This window comes from Somniosus microcephalus, chromosome 12 (genome assembly GCF_052327205.1).
Source record: "Somniosus microcephalus isolate GS21.2 chromosome 12, FLI_Smic_1.0, whole genome shotgun sequence".
In the NCBI taxonomy this organism is placed as follows: Eukaryota; Metazoa; Chordata; class Chondrichthyes; order Squaliformes; family Somniosidae; genus Somniosus; species Somniosus microcephalus.
In genome coordinates, this window is record NC_140998.1 from 75,433,870 (window position 1) to 75,454,217 (window position 20,348).

Genomic DNA, 20,348 nt, shown 5'->3' on the forward strand with positions numbered 1-20,348 from the left:
TGGTTGGGCCGAATGGCCAGTTTCTGTGCTGTATAGTTGATGTAATTCATATAGAATACATCTTTTTCTGACTAGTTGATCCTTCAGAATTCAGTAACCATATGCATAGCTTTTATTGCTGAATGATTCAAAAAGCCTCCTATCTCCTAATTTTATAACCAGCATCCTATCCTCTCCTCTCCCTCCTTTCTTCCAATAGCTGTGCAACAGCTTTTATAATACAGGAAACTTTCGATTTACCGGCACCTAAATAACCGGAAATCTCGGTTAACCGGCAAAATTCAGGAGTAGGTTCAGGTAAGTTTTACTTCATATTGTACTTGCCTTCCTCGATTTGTTGCTGTGCAAGGGTGTGGCTGCAGCTGTTGCTAAGCTACAGAGACGCTTGGAACTTGTGGCCATTGTTCTGCACCTGTTGCTAAGCAACAGGGTTTGTTGCTTTATACAGAGCTCTCAGCTCTCCGTATCCGGAATTTTTGATGAACTGGCACCACGTCGGTCCCGTCGGTGCCGGATAAAAAAAAGTTTCCTGTACGAGGAACATCTCCTTGTTTAACTTTGAAATAAGACTAGAGAGAAAACATACCACTGGCAACAACTTCATTGTGCAATAACAGGTGTGTGGCGTACCTAGATTCATATGAGCAGAAATCCTTTCAGCTGACAACAAAAGAACATTCAAAATGCAAACTGTCTTACTAATTTTTGTCATCAATTTTGTCTCTTCTCTGAAGGCATTAACTCTTTGCTGGGGTACAATGCCACAATTTCCAGGCACACTCGATACCCCAAATGGTCATTATTTGTGCAATTTGACAGCGAGTGTCAGTCGCCTATTCAGCTGTCGTGGGGAATTTACAGCTGAGCCCAATCCCATCCTCACTTGATATCTGCACACATGCACTTCTAGAACAGGTCGTTTTCCCCTCTAAGCCAGGGGTACCAATTGTATATTCTTGTTCTCAACCTAGTACTTACCAGGGATTGAAGCTGGGACCTTCCTGGTCTGTATGGCTCAGCTATGCACTGGATAACCTCGCTGAGCCATTAGAGGGCTGAAATTTTACCTGAAAAGCCTGCATAACTTGAGCTGGTCTGACTGGAAATCATCATGCAGTTTCTCTGCATATTTTCCACCAGTATTTCCTTCTGACGTCCATGATGCGTGCCACTTTTCTAGTTTCAATATATAAATGAGCCCCAAATGACATTTTTTACAGTTTCCCATCGAGTTACCACTAGTTCATCAATCCACCCATATAAAATGAGCATCTTGGATTGCCAGGGCCTCAGCTATTGACAGAAGTGCTTCTAAAGAGCTCTGCCTGAGGATTAGAAAGAGAATTTCCACGTTGTGTGTTGTTTCTTCTTTTCACTTAGCTGCTGGCAGTGTTTCCAGAACTTATGACCTTGGCCTTAGGAGCTGCAGGGTTGAGCTGGTTGTCTCATCTTCCCCTGGGACATCTGTAGAGGTGCTATCTGTTTCTCTTGGATCTTTTCCTGGGTAAAACCATCTTGCATGCTGGTAACTGTATGTAGTCCAGCTGGCTTAAATCTCACCACCCTTGATCTCTGGGAAACTTATACATTGAAGTGACTACATATCTGCTGGCTCTGGATAGTACAGCTGTACAATTTGTAACCTCTTATCCCTCTAATCGCATGGTCTGAGATGCACTTAAAAAAAACCCCAGAGAAACCATTCTACATAAGATATATATGGGCCTGTGGCTTTGATAGTCTATGCTTTTCTAGTCTCTGTGAGAATGGCTTGTTGTTATGAGTATCCAAGGTTTTCAGCCCTTTAGTATCCCATAGTGCAGTCTGACTCCATTTTGAAGACTAATTTAAGGCACTATTTTGGGCATTGTGCCTATAACAGTGTGCAATGTATGCTCTCTTAAACCCATTCTAGTGCTTGGTAGGATTGCTTGCTGTGTGCCTGTAAGAGCTTCTTGTGATTGGCCAGCTGGGCCACATGCATAACTGCATTGGTAGCCTGCCCTGCACACTTTCTGGTCCATATGATTGAGGCATTGGAGGTGGCTGGAAGGAGGATCTGCATTTGTTGCTGTCCTGACTGACAGGACCATTATCTGTACCGATTGCAACCATGCTCCTGTGCATTTGTCACAATGGCTACTGATTGGCATGATTGCAGATCTAATGATAACAATGAGATCAGTAAAGGGCTCTGTAGGTGATCATGAAACCTATTGAAGAATAGATAGCCCCTTCCATTCTGGAATTCCAGAGCTCTGTGGCAGTAGTCATCATAGAATACAAGGGAGAAGCACCGACTGCTCTTGGGGCCTTTGACAAGGGGGCTTCCATTGTAGATGTCCCCTTGCGTCACTGCGATTTATGGTGTAGGTAGCTGGTGGACTCCTGCACATGAGTTTACAGTTACAACACAAACTGTCAATGCTCAAAGTATTCTTATTTTAAATAGATAGCCTATGAGGTCTAGATGATAAGGTCATCAGCCAAGGTGGGATGCTAGCTGGCTCTGGACAATAGGGCTCTGCCACCACCACCATCAGCTGCTGTTCACTGATGCTTTGTGTCTCACTCAGTACACCCCTCTCTAACTCACTATCTCAATCCCCTGAAGTGGATGCATCTGAGCTTGAGGTTGTGAGGGATAGAGTGAATGACGTTTTGTGTGCTAGCTCAGCTTCCTGTACAACACCTAAAGAAACAGATGATGAACAGAGGCCACAATGGTGTTCTTACGAAGGCGCGTTCACATTGAGCTTTCAATAGAAAAACTGACATGGTTAAGTTCATCAATATATGTTGTGCAGATTGAATGAAAAATAGGACAAGAAGAAGAAGAAAAAAAGAGGTTACTACAAACCCTTAACTGTAGCCAGTCCTCCGACTTCTTCATCTCCAGCCTGTTCTGTGATACCTCTCCTTAGGATTTGCAAGGCTTCCTTGTCACTCAGGGTTACAGGGTGAATGCCAATGGATTCTCCTCCTGTGCATATTCCCTCCCTTTTTTATGGGCTGTCTTCCTCGGCAAGCAGAGTAGAAGTGAAGTTCAACTGTCGTGATCATATACAGTGCTACCCAAGTGCCAGCTTGCAGCCCACAGTATTATGACACATTTATGCATCATGCAGCTACATTACAGGAAACTTTCTGGTATCTGGCACGGACGGGACCGAGCTGGTGCCAGTCTATCAACAATGCTGGAGAATTGAGCGCTATAGTTAAAAGATACGGAGCTCAGCGCTCCGTCTAAAGCAACAAACTCTGTTGCTTAGCAACAGCTTCAAAACAATCAGCACAGCTTGCAAGCATCTCTGTAGCTTAGCAACAGCTTCAGTTAGACGCTTGCACAGCCAGAAATGAGTAAAAAAAAGTAACTAAAAGTAAAAAAAAGTTATCTGACCCAACTCCTGAATTTTGCCGGTTAACCGACATTTCCGGTTATTTAGTGGCCGGTTAATCGAAAGTTTCCTGTACTTGGAAGAATTACCTTGGGACGGAATCATTCAAATAAAGGAAGTATTCCAGAATCAGAAGTATGGGGAGAGAGTGGGAATATGGTATTGAGATAGAGGATCAGCCATTACCATATTGAATGGTGGAGCAGGCTTGAAGGGCTGAATGGCCTACTCCTGCTCCTATTTTTCTATGTTTCTAAGCTAGTAGTGTAGCACAATGGGTATTCATGGCCAGCCCTGAAAGTATTTCACGACATTGTGAGGAGGAGGTAATTGTAAGTGCCGTTTATGCTTAGTACACTGAATTAATGGAAGATGCTAACGGTTTCTTCCACCTTAGCTGATCTGGTTAAGCCATTAAACTTCTTCCAGCATTGCCTTCAGTTGCACAGTACAGTTACCAAGTCTGTTAGTAGCCATTTCCTGCCATTCTCATTGTGCAGCTTGCCTGGTGGTTCCGTGCCACTCTGCCCCAAACAGAGACCTCTTCTGAGCTTCACTCCCTATAGCAGAATTTATTTCAAATCGTCTGGGGGGAAAAAACAGGATGTTCTCTGCACTTCTCAACTCCTTTCAGATATTGTGAACTACCAAAGAAAAAGCTTGTTGCTGTGAAAAGTCAAAGCACAGGCTGCCATTTTAGGCTCTACAGAACTTTAAATCTTGCAGCAACACCTGGTTTCCCATCCTGCAGTGGGCATGCTCCTAATCACAGGTGTTTGCAATGCTGGGAACCTGACCCATTATGCTAATGAGGCTGACTCAAGGATAACCATTGGAATCAACATATTTCAGGTTAGGCGAGAGCTGGAGGAGCTGCATGGCCTATTCCTGTTCCTATGTTCTTCCTATACTGTCAGACTTCTGGTTGAGTGTGTACCCAGTCAGAAAATCTAGCCTTTTGTTTTTGCAGTAATGTTAGGAATTGTTGCTCCCATTTACGGCCACGTTTCTGTAAAGTTAATGGAGCTTATTCCAGATGATTGATCACACAAAGTACATGCTGTACGAAAAATTAGAATTGAACAGATTCCCACAGAAGCAGTAATTCAGACAATTATTACAACCAAAACTTTCTTGACAACTCTGTGCTCTTATAAAACTCAGTATTCCACCAGTATTTGTGTATCGCTGATTTGTTATCTGTTGTTAGAGGGGATCTCTTCTGTGAAAATAGAGCATGAACTAGCTGAAGCCATAGATGCAGGAGCTGGCCTAGAGTACCAGAGGAAAGCCAGTTATTCAAAAAAAAAGTGAGACATGAATCAGGAATTATGAACTAATTAATCTAACATCGATGGTGGGAGGAAATGTTCAAGAGCATTTAATGAAACACTGCTAATGTACATTTAAAGAGTAATCATGTTTTTAGAAATATCTCAAAAATTTACCAGAATTCTTTGAAGAGGAAACTGAATGCATGCACACAAGTTACTTGGATGAAATGAACTGAACAGTGGAGTTCCACTAGTCCTGGTCATAAATGGAGAATATTTCCAGTCGGGTTATAATTTTTAAAAAAACAAGACTGAGCTATTTTGTTAGCTGAGTAGTGTGGAGGAGATAGCTAGCATTCTGTATTTCTCCCATCCTCCAGTTTTTTCCCCCTCTTCTCCTGAAAGTACTGACACATTGGGTGGTGCAGTACCATTTACAAATGACCAACTTTCATTTGGCTAGACAGTGATTGCTTGCAGGCTGTTCTGCAATAGGAAGCATCACAGTCGAGCCTGACCCTGCCCTCACCCAACATTCACCTGTTCATTTTCTAGACAGCAATCCGAAGCAGAAATACAAAAGCAAAATACTGTGGAGGCTGGAACTGGAAGCAGGAACCCGGACTGGTTTTTACCCCTCGCCTGGTTACCTGCAAACTAAGCAAACTTGTTTATGCCGCAAGCTGCACTCAGATCTCAGCCTGCCTGACAAGCCCTTTGGCATGTTGTTCATCATACTAATTACTCCACCTAATGTTCTGGATTCAGTGGGAAAAAAAAGACACCGTGATATATCACATCTATATAAAGAAAATGCTGATAAAACAATTGATTAAAAGGGAATTTTTTCATCAAGTAACATTTGAACAAGTGATTAAAGAAGTTACATAAAGTATTATTCACTCATTAAAACATATTTCAAAGAACAAAGGTTTGCTTTTGGACAAATTTTAATCCTTTTCTCTGGCCCAAACAATTTTATAAGTTTCCAGCTCATGTGCTGTAATGCCAACATTACTAATGATGCGCTATCAATTACTCATAAAAGACTGAGATTTAAGAGAGTAACTAAAGGCTTTTATTAACAAAAGAATGAAGGTCTGCCTCGAGTGGTCGACCGGTCCAGAAATACAAAGGGCTGGGGAGCAGTCACCTTTATACTAGGACTTGTGGGAGGAGTCAGCCGAGGCATGTCCAGGCATGTACACAGTGGAATACAAACAGTGGTTTACCACAACTAATAATACAGTAATTAAGTGTTCAAACATCAGGATTAGCTTTACAACTGTAATATTAATCCTAAACTTCTATTTGAAGAGAGGAGAGCATAAAATTGGAGGAAAATTATTTGAGGAAATACATTACTGTCATTACCGTGCATTATCGCCATTATGTTCTTTTTTAAACTTTAACTTTACTTTTCTAATTTAGCCTGTATGTTATTTGCTAGATTTGTTTCTCGACAAAAAAATGTTCAAACTTGTACTTGCCTGTTTTCTTCTTCCTTTTGGCTCCCACTTTAGTAGTGGGAAAAGTTTTGAAAAACCAGTATTTTAATTAGCCCTAAAACAATTTTCCAGCTAATTAAAAGCCCAGGTGCTGAAATTTGCTCACCTCATGTTGCTGTTTAATCCAGTTTTACATGTCAAAACATGGGAGAGTATAATTCTCCCCACAGCATAGAGAAAACTCATTGAGTTGCTATGTTTTCTAGTTTGTGTCTCTGGCTGGCTCAGTGAATATATTTGTTGAAAGCAAAGAACTGCATTACACTGAGCTCTATCTATTCACTATTATAAAACAAATCCTGTTTTTGTATGTTCAGATAGTGAACCTTGTATTTAAAAAAAAAAAAAAAATTGGGTCTCAAAGAAAACCTCAGCCAGGTGGTCCTTACCTCTCAAGCTATTTCTGTGGCTGAATTTTCTCTGCTGCATCCTTGTTCACATTCCCCACAATCTCTGCTCACATTTGGGTACACTGTACAGGTCCCCTGTAGCCTGAAGTATCCAAGTGATGCTGAGAATTAAAGTGCCTGTAAATTGGACAGCAAACCATTTCTGCTGTTGATTCACAACCAACTTAAATATGCAAATCAGGGTCCTACGCTGGTTGTAGGACCCCATTTGCAACTTTCAGGTACATATGGGCACAGCAGCGACGCACACACGATTTTCAGCTCCATCTGCGGAGGCAGAGGCAGCAGGATTCGCATCCACTCAACTGTGGACGAGGGCCAATATTGCTGGGACATCTGGGCCAACCTAATTTTAATAAAGAGGTGAGCCTGGTGCTTGGAGCTTGCCGGTGAGAGGGACAGGAACATACAGAAAAAGGAATAGGCCATTCAGCCCCTCGAGCCCCACCATTCAATTTGATCGTGGCTGATCCATAACTCAACTCCATTTACCCACCTTAATACCATATCCTTTAATACTCTTACCTAACAAAAATCTATTAATCTCAGTTTTGAAATTTTCAATTGACTTAGCCTCAACTGCTTTTTGGGGGAAGAGAGTGCCAGATTTCCACTACCCTGTGTGTGAAGAAGTGCTTCCAGACATCACCCCTGGATGGCCTAGCTCTAATTTTAAGGTTATGCCCACTTGTTCTGGACTCCCCCAACCAGAGGAAATAGTTGCCCTCTATCTACCCTATCGAATCCTTTAATTATCTTAAACGCCTCAATTAAATCACCCCCTTAATCTTCTATACTCAAGGGAATACAAGCCTAGTCTATGTAACCTGTCCTCATAATTTAATCCTTTTAGTGCTGGTATCATTCTGGGGAATCTGCGTGCACCCCCTACAAGGCCAACATATCCTTCCTGAGAGGCGGTGCCCAGAACTGAACATAGTACGCCAAATGTGGTCTAACCAGAGCTTTATAACAACTGTAGCATAACTTCCACCCCTCGTATTCCAGCCCCCCTTGAGATAAAGGCTATTAGCCTTTTTAATTACTTTTTGTACCTGTCCACTAACTTTGTGAGTTCTGTACATGGACCCCTAAATCTCTCTGCTCACCCACAGCCCCTAGCTTCTCACCATTTAGACAATAATAAGGAAATCGTGGGGTTGAATATATGGAGGGGGGTGGTGGGAGGTTCTTCCAATCATCCACCATAACTTCAGTGGAAGATCCTTGGACCTCAGGATGTCTTAAAGTGCTTTACAGCCAATCAAGTACTTTTTCCAAGTGTAGTCACTGTTGTAATGTAGGAATGCAGCAATTAATTTGTGCACAGCAAGTTCCCAGGAACAGCAATGTGATCATGATCAGATAATCCGGTTTATTTTAGTAATGTTAGTTATATTGGCCAGGGAGAACTTGCCTGCTCTTCGTCAAATATTGTTACTGGATCTTTCACATCCACCTGAGGGGGCAGACGGGGTCTCGGTTTAACGTCTCATCCAAAAGACAGCACCTCTGACAGTGCAGCACTCCCTCAGTACTGCACGGAAATGCCAGCCTAAATTAGCTGCTCAAGCCTCTGGAGTGGTGCTTGAATCTACAACCTTCTGACTCAGATTGCGAGAGTGCAACCACTGAGCCGAAGATGACACCCAAGTCAGTGGTGCAGCTGCACTGCACGCCCATTCTTTACGGCTTGAGCCATTTGAGGGCCCGGGCCTTATTTAAATGCCGCTGGCGAGCAGAGGTGCCAAAAGGGCACCCAACTGCAGCTTGCTGGTTGCGGGAGGGCGGGAAATTGGCTGGCTCTCATGCTGATCTGGCCAGCAGGTCACTTCTGGGGATGGTGAGGAAGTAGTCATAGCAGGGGTTGGGTGTTGGTGGGACTTTAACTGGCCAGCTCCTCCTGGCCCAACCAAACTAAAATTAAAACTTCCCGTGGCAGTTTTCTGAGCAACATCCTGCACTCCTTTCAATGGACTGCTCACGTTCTGGTACAAATAGGCAGTGTGTGCACGTTGTGCCCACTTGTACCTGAAAGTTGCAAATGGTGCAGGACTCTAATTTGCCTATTTAAGCATGGCTGTGGATTTACAGGCTTACCTGAAAATTGCCTTAGGCAGGCTTTGGATGGTACATGGAGGTGTGCACCAAATTACAATTGACAGTCATGTGTCTTTCAGAGAGCCGGCAGTTAAAAAATCACCCCCCCCAATGTATTTGGGGTGCATCAAAACCAAACCCCATCATAAATTTACTTTCACTTGCTGCCTGCCACAGGACTTTGATCTTGCGTCTAGTTGCCTTGTGACTCTCTGAGCTCACATGAAAGCTGATATTTTTAGAACTCCATTTCATGTACTCTTTTTTTTCTCCTGTTTCTTTTCTGCGGAGGTTCTGTAAATAATTAACTGACGGTCTGTTTTCTGGAGACTTAGCAGGCAATAATGGACTCTTTTTTTGTGACGTTTTAAACCAAACGTACCATAATGAGTAAATAGAAATGATCCCCTCAAAAAAAAATTCCACAAATTCATACATTAGTAAAAAAATGCAGAAATGGTGAAAAAAAAATCTCAAATTAAAAATGGTACTGTCAACACTGCAACAAAAATGTCCACAGCTGTTCCTCTTTCGAGATCCATTACACATCGAGCTTCCTTTGCACCCATTCAAAATGGACTTTGTAGAGGGAAAGTGCAACTTTGGCGCAAAAATCGGAAAATTGCACCTGGTATTCATTAAAATATTTTTGCATATCGGACCTTAATGAGACTATGCCACAAAGGCCGGGATTCTACTCTTCTATCCGCATCTTTTGATTTCCACCCACCCCTCTGGATTTGCCTCAAACTCAAACTCAACCCATTTCCCTGGGTTGGTCGTTAGTTGCTAGGCATGTTGGGCTCCCGACTCAATTCTCGCTGCCAAGAGGGAACCCACCAGTTGAAGAGCAGAAAATCTCGTCGGGGATGCTGCTGCAGCACCAGAAGAGGCGGCAAGGGACCTCAAAGAGGCAACGTGGCCAGAAGATTTGATCAACTGCCCAGCTGAAGACATCAGCTAAGACCAAGACATCAGCAAATAAGTGATGGTGACTGGAGAAAGAGAATGCCACTACAAGCCACCTTCCATAAAATTGCAGAGGCAGGAGGGTTTTCAATCTGTTGAGTATCTCCCTTCTAGCTGAATAATGAACATACTCTCAAATTCAACAATCATTTGCATTTTGACTAGTATAGTATTTGCAGTGGCAATAATCCAAAATATATTGCATTATATTTGTATGTAACAACGTTAAATGTTATAAAAAATCTATATTCACGATTTCTGAATAATGGAGATGGATTCGCTGATTCACTGGTTATAAAATAAATGCAATTTTTATATAAAATTTTTTGAATTGTTTATTTCCCTTATTTAGGATCCCAGTGCCTGGTTAGGTCACTTTGACGAGCCTCTGACTGGTTTCTCCTGGCGTGGAGGGTCAGAGCGAGAGACGACTGGGATTCAGATATGGAGTGAAGTGTTTCTGGTGGACAAACCTGATGGAGAGAAGGTGAGAACAGATAAAGAAGATAAATAATTACATAGAATTACATAGAATCTACAGCACAGAAGCAGGCCATTCGGCCTAACTGGTCTATGGAAGATAGGAGCAGGAGAAGGTCATTCGGCCCCTCGAGCCCACTCCGCCATTTAATGAGATCATGGCTGATCATCCAAATTCAGTACCCTGTCCCTGCTTTCTCCCCGTATCCCTTGATCCCTTTAGCCTTAAGAAATATATCTAACTCCTTTGTGAATATATTTAATGAATTGGCCTCAGCTGCCTTTTGTGGTAGAGAATTCCACAGGTTCACCACTCTCTGGGTGAAGAAATTCCTCCTCATCTCTGTCCTAAATGGCTTACCCCTTATCCTTAGACTGTGACCCCTGGTTCTGGACTCCCCGACCATCGGGAACATCCTTCCTGCATCTAGTCTGTCTAGTCCTGTTAGAATTTTATAAGTTTCAATGAGATCCCCTCTCATTCTTCTAAATGCTGGCATTATGCTTCACACAAGCCTCCTAAAACCCCTCTGCAGGTTTAGGTAGCGTGGTGGCTTTAGGTAGAGTGGTAATTCTCAAATTGCCTTGGGGTGTGCCTCATCCAACAAAGTTTTGGCATTGCTTCACTTTTTTTTTTAAAAGGTTCATTTGTTGAATGAATGGGGCCATTGTACATAACTTTACACAGGTTATTTTTTTCTCTGTGGTGTGAAGAAGCCCGATTCAAGAGCCGCTTGTCTATAGATTATCAAGATTCAACTTTATAAAGAATATGAGCGGTGAATGCTGGAAATCTGAAATAAAAGAAAACCAGAAAATGCTGGAAATGCCGAGCGAATCGTGGTCTGTAAAAGACAGGTTCGTGCTTTGGGTGGGACAGAACCGCTCTCATTTGGAGTCCTACCTAAACATCAGCTTTCTTTTTCAGATGCTGACCAACCAGCTGTGCTTTTCCAGCATTTGCTGATTTTATTTCAACTCTCAAGTGTTGAGAGCAGTCAGTATACGGAACAGTATTCAGAATTGCATTGTTATTTTTGGCATTTTTACAATTATTGGGTTGCAAAGAGTATTTAATGAATCCTTTATGTAAGCAGATATATAATGAAACATTGAGATTATACAGTCACAATTAACATAATTTTCTTGTAATGAACTATGTGTTTTCAGCTTTTTTCTAATCAGAGGGACTAGATGAATCATCTTTGTAATTGTGCTTGTACATCTAGAGAGTTTTATCATTTTCTTTTGCAGTGTTAGGTAGGTAATGATGGTAATATCATCTACATGCCTTTTAAAGGTCCCCAACAGTTCTGTCTTATTTGCAGGTTGCAGTGCTGCTGATGGACACCCAAGGGACATTTGACAGCCAGTCAACTCTCAGAGACTCTGCTACAGTATTTGCGCTTAGCACCATGATAAGTTCAATGCAGGTAGGAGAATCTGGTTCTGAAATTTGGGATTCTGACTTTTTGAAATGGTGTTAAAATATTGAAAAAATACTATCACAACTGTGTGAGCACCTTTTAGCATAATTTCTTTTATTCATTGGATTTGTTGCCATATTCCATAAAATAAATATTCATTCCTTTAATTAAATGAACTTCCTATACATTTTCATGTAGCGCACCAGAACTGAAATAAACAACAAGGAGAAAATGACCTTAGCTTTCCGCAGAACAGTCATCCCAAGGATGAAAAAATATTCGGAATTAAAAAAATAAAAAGGAAAATAATTGTGTTGGATACCTAACACATTGGTGATGGAAAATGCATGGCCTTAAAATTATGTTTTGGATCCAGCACCACATGAAGTCAGTCTCTGTCATCACCTCCATGGTGCACTGCAAAAGACATGTTACAGCTAATGGAGGGGCCAGAGTAACAAAAATGGTTCACACTACAACAAATGCATTTACCTCACAGTATACAAAGAAAATGCATATTTCCATTTATACACAAGCACAAGTCTCTCAGGTGACATTGTATAAAAGAAAGTTTGACCCCACAGCATTAATACACATGAAATAATAGGTACGAGTGCAATATTATGTAGAAAAATGCTTGGATAGAACATTGGATTGGTAGGAGTCTATTACAAGGTTTTAGTACTATTGAAGGCTTCATATGACATCATAAACTCCAAGTACTTTGTATCTGTCATCTGAATCCTAAATTTCAATTACATGACTTATTGCCAAACTGGAACTTAATTAAAATGAAAAACAATCTCCAATTCCATTTTCTCCCTCTTGTTTAGCTCATCACTTATGAGCTGTTATTTCAGAACAAGAGTTAGTTCAGCCCATAATTATTCAGATTAATCCCAGCCCAGAAATATCAAACTTTAAATCTAATTTGTAATTGTAAAACTAAATAAACTTTCATCTACCAGTAATCGGTTATGTACTAATTATAAAGTGTGCATGCAGTTTAAATGTTCTTTAAATGTGTTTATACATAGCCAAGTAATACAATTACTATTATATAGACTGTGATCAAGCTAAGTTTTTAAAGAATTGCTTCAATAAAGGTGAGGAGACTGGAAATAATGTAAACTAAAAGAAACCTTTTTGATATATTGACCAAAAAATTGCAGGTTAAGTTAACTTGCATTGTGTTTTTGGTCCATGGAATAGTGCTTCATGGAATTGGAAAATGTTACAGAATATAAATGTTCCCTGAGGAGGGAACATTTAGTAAATTAATGAAAGCATACAGTTCCTAATTCCTAACATTTGCAGTCTGTCACGAGTACTTTCTCATGTACAGTATTCTCTGGTATAACGTATCCCCTCACTGGGACAATCTGTGGTGCAGAGTATCCCCTCATACTGACAATCTCTAATACATAGTGCCCACTCACAATGACAATTACTGATGTACAGTTTCCCCTCACAGTAACAATCTCTAATGTACAGTGTTTCTCAGTGTCAATCCTTGGTATACAGTGACAATCTCTGGTATACATTCTTCTCTCACACTGCCAATTTCTACTATATATAGTATCTCTTGACACTGGTATGTCACTTAGACAATCTCTGTAATACAGTGTCCCCACAGTGACAATTTCTGGCATACGGTAGCACCTTACTAAGGTTTTCCCTCTCATTCTTCTTTCTAGCCTGCTTCAGCTGTAATAGTCAATAGACTGGCAGGCAAGCCTTGCCAAAACATTAATGGAAGAATAGACCCCGGTGGAATTTCAGGACCATTCACTTTAGATTCTCATTAAAGCCAGATAATTAGAATTCACATAGCGTAGACTTGCTTAAGCTAACAATCATTTAATTGTGTCTCAATGATACTTGAAAAATGATGATAAAATCATAAAAGTTCATTATATCTTATAATAAAGCAACTACTGTGTCTTACTTTTCAGAAACGTAACAGCTCTTATTTCACTTTGCCCAGGTGTATAACTTGTCACAAAATATTCAAGAGGATGATCTTCAGCATCTACAGGTAACTGGGCATCTAATAAAATATATACACAACAGCATCATCTTTGTGAGGGTAAATTGTTTACCTCAGTGTCGCCGTTTAATCTTCTTCAGCTCTTCACTGAATATGGACGACTAGCTATGGAAGAAACATTTCAAAAACCATTTCAGGTGAGGAATAGTAAATGTTTTTACACTGCAAAGTTACAGAAGGCCAAATTACTAAATTAAATATTGATGCTATCACCATTTAAAATTGTTTAAGAAATTTATTATTGAGCTATTTTTAAAATTTGTTTTACTTTCTGCACATCTCACCTTTCCCTGAGCGCTGAGCAGCTAGCCTGGAAACCTGCTGCAGGGATTCTCCTTACATCAATTTTGAACCAGCCACTAGAATGTGTGCAAGAGTGGTGCTGAATAATGTGCTCTCTGCTTTGCCTCTTATACCTTTGGGAAGGATGTGGCCTCTGCTTTGGACTTTCCCTCATGGCTTTGTGGGGAATGAGATGCATGAACCCAGGTCCTACCACACTGTAAAAGATTTCACTATGTAACCAATTATTAATATCTTGATTTTAAAATAGGAAATAGATTAAATGTTGTTGAAGCACAAATGGCATCATATGTGCACTGGTTTGTTTGTTGCTTCCTTATTCATGATGGGTGTATAGGAGCACAAATTATAAACTAAATTAAATCTGGTTGTAGGATTGATCTTATCTAATATTGTAGTTGCCTTTTAAACTGGTGGAAATGTCTTAAATTTAAGAGAAAATATATTTTGTGTCAATAATATGACTGTGTAACAAATCTCAGACTAAAGATTATTTTCTTTTTTTAATGTGCAGTCACTTATATTTCTAGTCCGTGACTGGAGTTTTCCATATGAATTCAACTACGGTCTTGATGGAGGCATAAAGTTCCTGGAAAAACGTCTTAAGGTTTGTGGGGAACAATCTAGTCAATTGTAAATAACTTGAAGGTAACTGCAGCAGTGTTTCCACTGAGTGTGGATGGTCCACTGCTGTGGTGCCAGATGTAGTAATAATGTTGTCTCTATCTTTGAATTCAAGTGCATAGCCATCTCACCGTTAGAAAATAAGAGTACCTAGTTCTTTACAAGATAACAATTACCAAATGGTTCATTGCACTGCCCCCATTTTTGCCATACCTTGTTCTGTAGCTGGGAGGATGGGCAGGGGGCTGCTCTTGGGCCTCTGCTGACACTGCCCTTAGGAGATAAGCAAGAGCATCTCCGATTGATCCAGCTGTCTGATCTTTCTCTTCCTGTCTGTAAAAACAGTGATAATAGCATTTGTCCACAAACTGTTCATGCAGTTATTTTCTAAGCAGATGATTGAGGAGATGCAATCCATCACAGTTTTCTCTATTAGAAGGTGACAGGGTTACCAAAATCTCAACCACACTGCAGCAGCATTCACTGCAAAAAGCAGAAACCACGATTTGGCAGTGAAAATCTGCAGGTTATTGTCATCGGTATGAAGGTAAAATGATCTACTCTGTACACAACGGGAAGGATGGCCCACTAATAATCAGAGAGTGAAGCAGGCTTGGGAGACCATTGCGCTGGCCATGATTGCAGTTTACATACCTGCAGAATGGGGAAGGATATCAGGAAGAAGGTGACCGACTTGAAGAAAAGTGTCAAGGTGAGAAATGAACATGACTGTAAAAAATGTAACTGCCGTACGTGTAGGTAATCATTGATGCTAATCAAACTAGGTTAGAGTTGTCAGCTGAGTTTGCTTGAATAATATACTAAATTGATGCAGTAACCTGATGTAGTTGCTACACAGAGAAGTAATGAATTTGTTGTTACAGAAAAAGGTAGTATACAACAGAAAGCACTGAGTAATGAACAGGCAGAGGGTCTTAGCAGGCCAAAGAGGGAGTAATCATGGAAACCATTGGATGGGACAGTACACAATGCAGGTGGCATGCAAGTTGGAGGAAAATAACTTGTTTTGGCTTCTACAATTGAATTCACATACCTTATCTGCACACTTGTGTTTTCTGTAGGTATGAAGTGATGAATGCATTCTTCTTTGTCACCACTTGAAACAGGCACCAGCCCAGAGGCAAACATTCTGGAGGATTTCAGAGATTTGGAGAAAGAAGTACAGGTTGAGATACTTCACATAGCTGTGGAGGTAGGAGCTGAAGAAAGGCCGGAGGGAGCTGAGTGAAGACCTAATATGACCAATGTCTCTGTTGAGTCACTTTATGATTCAGATCTCATAGGGCCAGTTATGAAACAGAGAATACATTAAAAGTATGAACAGGTGTACCTGTCACTCACCTTGCAGAGCATGATGCAGACAGTAGGTGCAAAGTTGGGCTATGTCATGCAGCAAGAGTTCTCCTTAGATTGCCATGTAACAAAGGTTTGCTGCTGGGGCGATCTGAGACACAAGGCAGTGAGCTCATTTGCAGCATCCCTCACGAATGTGCTCACCTATGCTAGAAAACACAGCTGAGAAAGATTGAAAACTATTACTCGAACATGCAGCTGGAAATCACAATGCACTTACTCAACTCAAACATTTTGTAGGCAAGTTGCTTTACGGGATACTTGCCTTTATATAGAATATAAGAGCAGGGAGGTTATGCTTGAACTGTATAAAATATTAGTTAGGCTGCAGCTAGAATATGGCGTGCAGTTCTGGTCACCACATTACAGGAAAGATGTGATTGCATTAGAGGGGGTGCAGAGGAGATTTACGAGGATGTTGCCTGGGCTGGGGAATTTTAGCTATGAGGAAAGATTGGATAGGCTGGGGTTGTTTTCTTTGGAACAGAGGAGGCTGAGGGGAGACCTAATTGAGGTGTATAAAATTATAAGGGGCCTAGATAGAGTGGATAGGAAGGATCTAATTCCCTTAGCAGAAGGGTCAATAACCAGGGGGCATAGATTTAAAGTCGGAAGTTTAGAGGGGATTTGAGGAGAAATGTTTTCATCCAGAGGGTGGGGGGGGGGGTCTGGAACTCACTGCCTGAAAGGGTGCTAGAGGCAGAGACCCTCATCACATTTAAAAAGTACTTGGATATGCACTTGAAGTGCCGTAACCTACAAGGCGACAGACCAAGTACTGGAAAGTGGGATTAGGGTGGATAGCTCTTTGTTGGCCGGCATGGACAAGATGGGCTGAATGGCCTCCTGTGCTGTAGATTTCTTTGATTCTATGATACAGGAAGCTATGCACAAGGCCATAACATGCTGCAACCTGAAACTCTCAGTAGAAAATATCCCTTCATTTAGTGCATATTGTTCTTGTTACAGAAAATGTAGTATACAACAGAAAGCACTGAGTAATGAACAGGCAGAGGGTCTCAGCAAGCCAAACCTCAGCCCCTTAGAGGGGGTGAGAATGGAAAGCATTGAATGGGGCAGTACACAGTGCAGGTGGCATGCAAGTTGGAGGAATTGGGGTCCAAAATCCAAGCGGCAGTGGCTAGTTTCCATTCAGTGAGATATTCCTGCCACTCCTCAGTGAGGAATTCTGAGACCTAATGACAGTGCAAGGGTCAACACTCAAGCCGATCATTGGCCAACATGAGAATTTGACTTTCCACAAGGGCATGTGGATAGATGCACAGGAAGAGGCAAGTGACTCTCAGGTTCAAGCAAAGGGACTTGCAGTGCCTTATCAATGAACAAGTCTAAGAAGTCCCCAAAGGCAAGCAGGCCACGGAAGCTGAAATAGGACAGGATATTTCTGGCACACAGGCAGCACCATCAGGGTCTGCAGCATTTTAGGTGTCAATACATACCTTCCTTCTCATTACAGAAAAAAAACGTACAACAGAAAGCACCAGGCTAGCTGAATCATGGATTCTCATAGACCTATTAGAAAGTCTGCACACCAATTCCTTCCAGTGGCCATCATATAGGAGTATTAGAAAGACAATGGTACACTAATAAAAGTATCACAAGCGGGAAGCACTGAAGAAAATCACACTAACTCATAGTATGTAAATACAAGTTGTTGTTGTTGTAGTACACCTTCACTATTATTTTCAATAAAGGCACAACAGATCACCTTAAACCGTGTAGTCATTGTTTTCATTTGAAATTTATGCTTTCCAAATCAACAGTGGTAATATTCATTGGGATAGTCAGAGTGTGAAAAGCTTAGAGGGTGCGGAATTCTTAAAGTGCATCCAGGAGAGCTTTTTGAGCCAGCATGTAGAAAGTCCTACAAGAGAGGAGGCAGTACTGGACCCAATTCTAGGGAATGTAGCCGGGCAAGTGGTAGAAGTGTCAGTAGGAGAGCATTTTGGTGACAGTGACCATAATTCGGTGAGATTTAAGGTAGTCATGGAAAAGGACAAAGATGGACCGGAAATAAAGGTTCTAAATTGGGGGAAGGCTGATTTTAATATGATAAGGCAGGATCTGGCCAAAGTGGACTGGGATCAGCTACTTGTAGGAAAATCCACATCAAAGCAGTGGGAGTCTTTCAGAAAGGAAATAGAGAGAGTACAACGCCAACATGTTCCCATAAAGGTCAAGGGTGGGACCTACAAACCCAGGGAACGCTGGATGTCAAGGGATATACAAGAATGAATTAGGAAAAAAGGGAGGCTTTTGGCAGATACAAAGGACTAAAAACAGTGGAAGCCCTAGAGGAGTATAGAAAGTGCAGGGGGGTACTTAAAAAAGAAATTAGGAGAGCGAAGAGGGGGCATGAAAAAACACTGGCGGGCAAAATAAAGGAAAATCCCAAGGTATTTTTTTGATAAGTATATTAAGGGCAAGAGGATAGCCAGGGAAAGAGTAGGGCCCATTAGGGACCAAAGTGGCAATCTGTGTGTAGAGCCAGAAGATATAGGTGAGGTTTTAAATGAATATTTTGCATCTGTGTTCACAATGGAGAAGGACAATGTAGGCATAGAAATCAGGCAGGGGGATTGTGATATACTTGAACAAATTAGTATTGAGAGGGAGGAGGTACTAGCAGTTTTAGCAGGCTTAAAAGTGGATAAATCCCCAGGCCCTGATGGGATGTATCCCAGGCTGCTGTGTGAGGCAAGGGAGGAGATTACAGCGGCTCTAACACAAATTTTCAGAACCTCTCTGCCCACAGGGGAGGTGCCAGAAGACTGGAGAACAGCTAACGTAGTATCATTATTCAAGAAGGGTAGTAGGGATAAACCAGGGAATTACAGGCCAGTGAGCCTAACATCAGTGGTAGGGAAATTATTGGAAAAAATTCTGAGGGACAGAATTAGTCTCCACTTGGAGAGGCAGGGATTAATCAGGGATGGTCAGCATGGCTTTGTCAGGGGGAGACCATGTCTGACCAATTTGATTGAATTTTTTGAGGGGGTGACTAGGTGTGTGGATGAGGGTAGTGCAGCTGATGTAGTCGACATGGACTTCAGTAAGGCTTTTGACAAAGTCCCACATGGGAGACTGGTCAAGAAGGTAAGAGCCCATGGGATCCAGGGCAATTTGGCACATTGGATCCAAAATTGGCTTGGTGGCAGGAGGCAGAGCATGATGGTCGAAGGTTGTTTCTGTAACTGGAAGCCTGTGTCCAGTGGTGTACCGCAGGGCTCGGTGCTGGGTCCTTTGCTGTTTGTAGTGTACATTAATGATTTAGATATGAATGTAGGAGGTATGATCAGTAAGTTCGCAGATGACACGGAAATTGGTGGAGTGGTAAAGAAGGAGGAGGGAAGCCTCAGGCTACAGAACGATATAGACGGGATGGTTAGATGGGCAGAACAGTGGCAAATGGAATTTAACCCTGAAAAGTGTAAGGTGATGCATTTTGGGAGGACTAACAAGGCAAGGGAATACACAATGAATGGTAGGACCCTAGGAAGGACAGAGGATCAGAGGGATCTTGGTGTGCATGTACATAGATCCCTGAAGGCAGCAGGACAGGTAGATAAGGTGGTTAAAAAGGCATATGGGATACTTGCCTTCATTAGCCGAGGCATAGAATATAAGAGCAGGGAGGTTATGATGGAGCTGTACAAAACGCTAGTTAGGCCACAGCTGGAATACTGTGTGCAGTTCTGGTCGCCACACTATAGGAGGGATGTGATTGCATTGGAGAGGGTGCAGAGGCGATTCACCAGGATGTTACCTGGGCTGGAGCGCTTCGGCTATGAAGAGAGACTGGACAGGCTGGGGTTGTTTTCCTTAGGGCAGAGAAGGCTGAGGGGGGGACCCGATTTAGGTGTACAAAATTATGAGGGGCATAGATAGGGTAGATAGAAAGGAACTTTTCCCCTTAGTAGAGGGGTCAATAACCAGGGGGGCATAGTTTCAAGGTAAGAGGCAGGAGGTTTAGAGGGGATTTGAGAAAAAACTTTTTCACCCAGAGGGTGGTTGGAATCTGGAATTCACTGCCTGAAAGGGTGGTAGAGGCAGGAACCCTCACAACATTCAAGAAGCATTTAGATGAGCACTTGAAACACCATAGCATACAAGGCTACAGACCAAGTGCTGGAAAATGGGATTAGAATAGACAGGGCTTGATGGTCGGCATGGACATGATGGGCCGAAGGGCCTCTTTCTGTGCTGTATAACTCTATGACTCTATGATTCGGGAAAACCAAGTTGCATAAACCATAATGGCAGGCTTCATGGAAAGAACTCCTCAGTCATAGCCTGGCAAACTAATGCTGCTTCCTATAGTGATTGCACTGCTTTTACTAACTTTTCGTAAATCATTCTGTTCCTACACCATGGCCTGTTACTGTTTTTGCAGCAGAGCATTTTGTAGCA

The 20,348-nt window shown here is 41.8% G+C and overlaps 1 protein-coding gene across 3 annotated transcripts in view; it reads left to right on the top strand.

Annotated features, from left to right (window-relative positions):
- Nucleotides 1–20,348, top strand: part of atl1 (atlastin GTPase 1) — an 81,811-nt gene that overhangs the window by 26,834 nt on the left and 34,629 nt on the right. For all 3 annotated transcript variants that reach the window (XM_086003155.1, XM_086003153.1, XM_086003154.1), the window contains exons 3-7: nucleotides 10,012–10,146; nucleotides 11,468–11,572; nucleotides 13,554–13,604; nucleotides 13,697–13,753; nucleotides 14,434–14,526. In XM_086003155.1, the coding sequence (XP_085859281.1) occupies nucleotides 10,012–10,146; nucleotides 11,468–11,572; nucleotides 13,554–13,604; nucleotides 13,697–13,753; nucleotides 14,434–14,526 (441 nt within the window). The remainder of the gene's footprint in view (nucleotides 1–10,011; nucleotides 10,147–11,467; nucleotides 11,573–13,553; nucleotides 13,605–13,696; nucleotides 13,754–14,433; nucleotides 14,527–20,348) is intronic.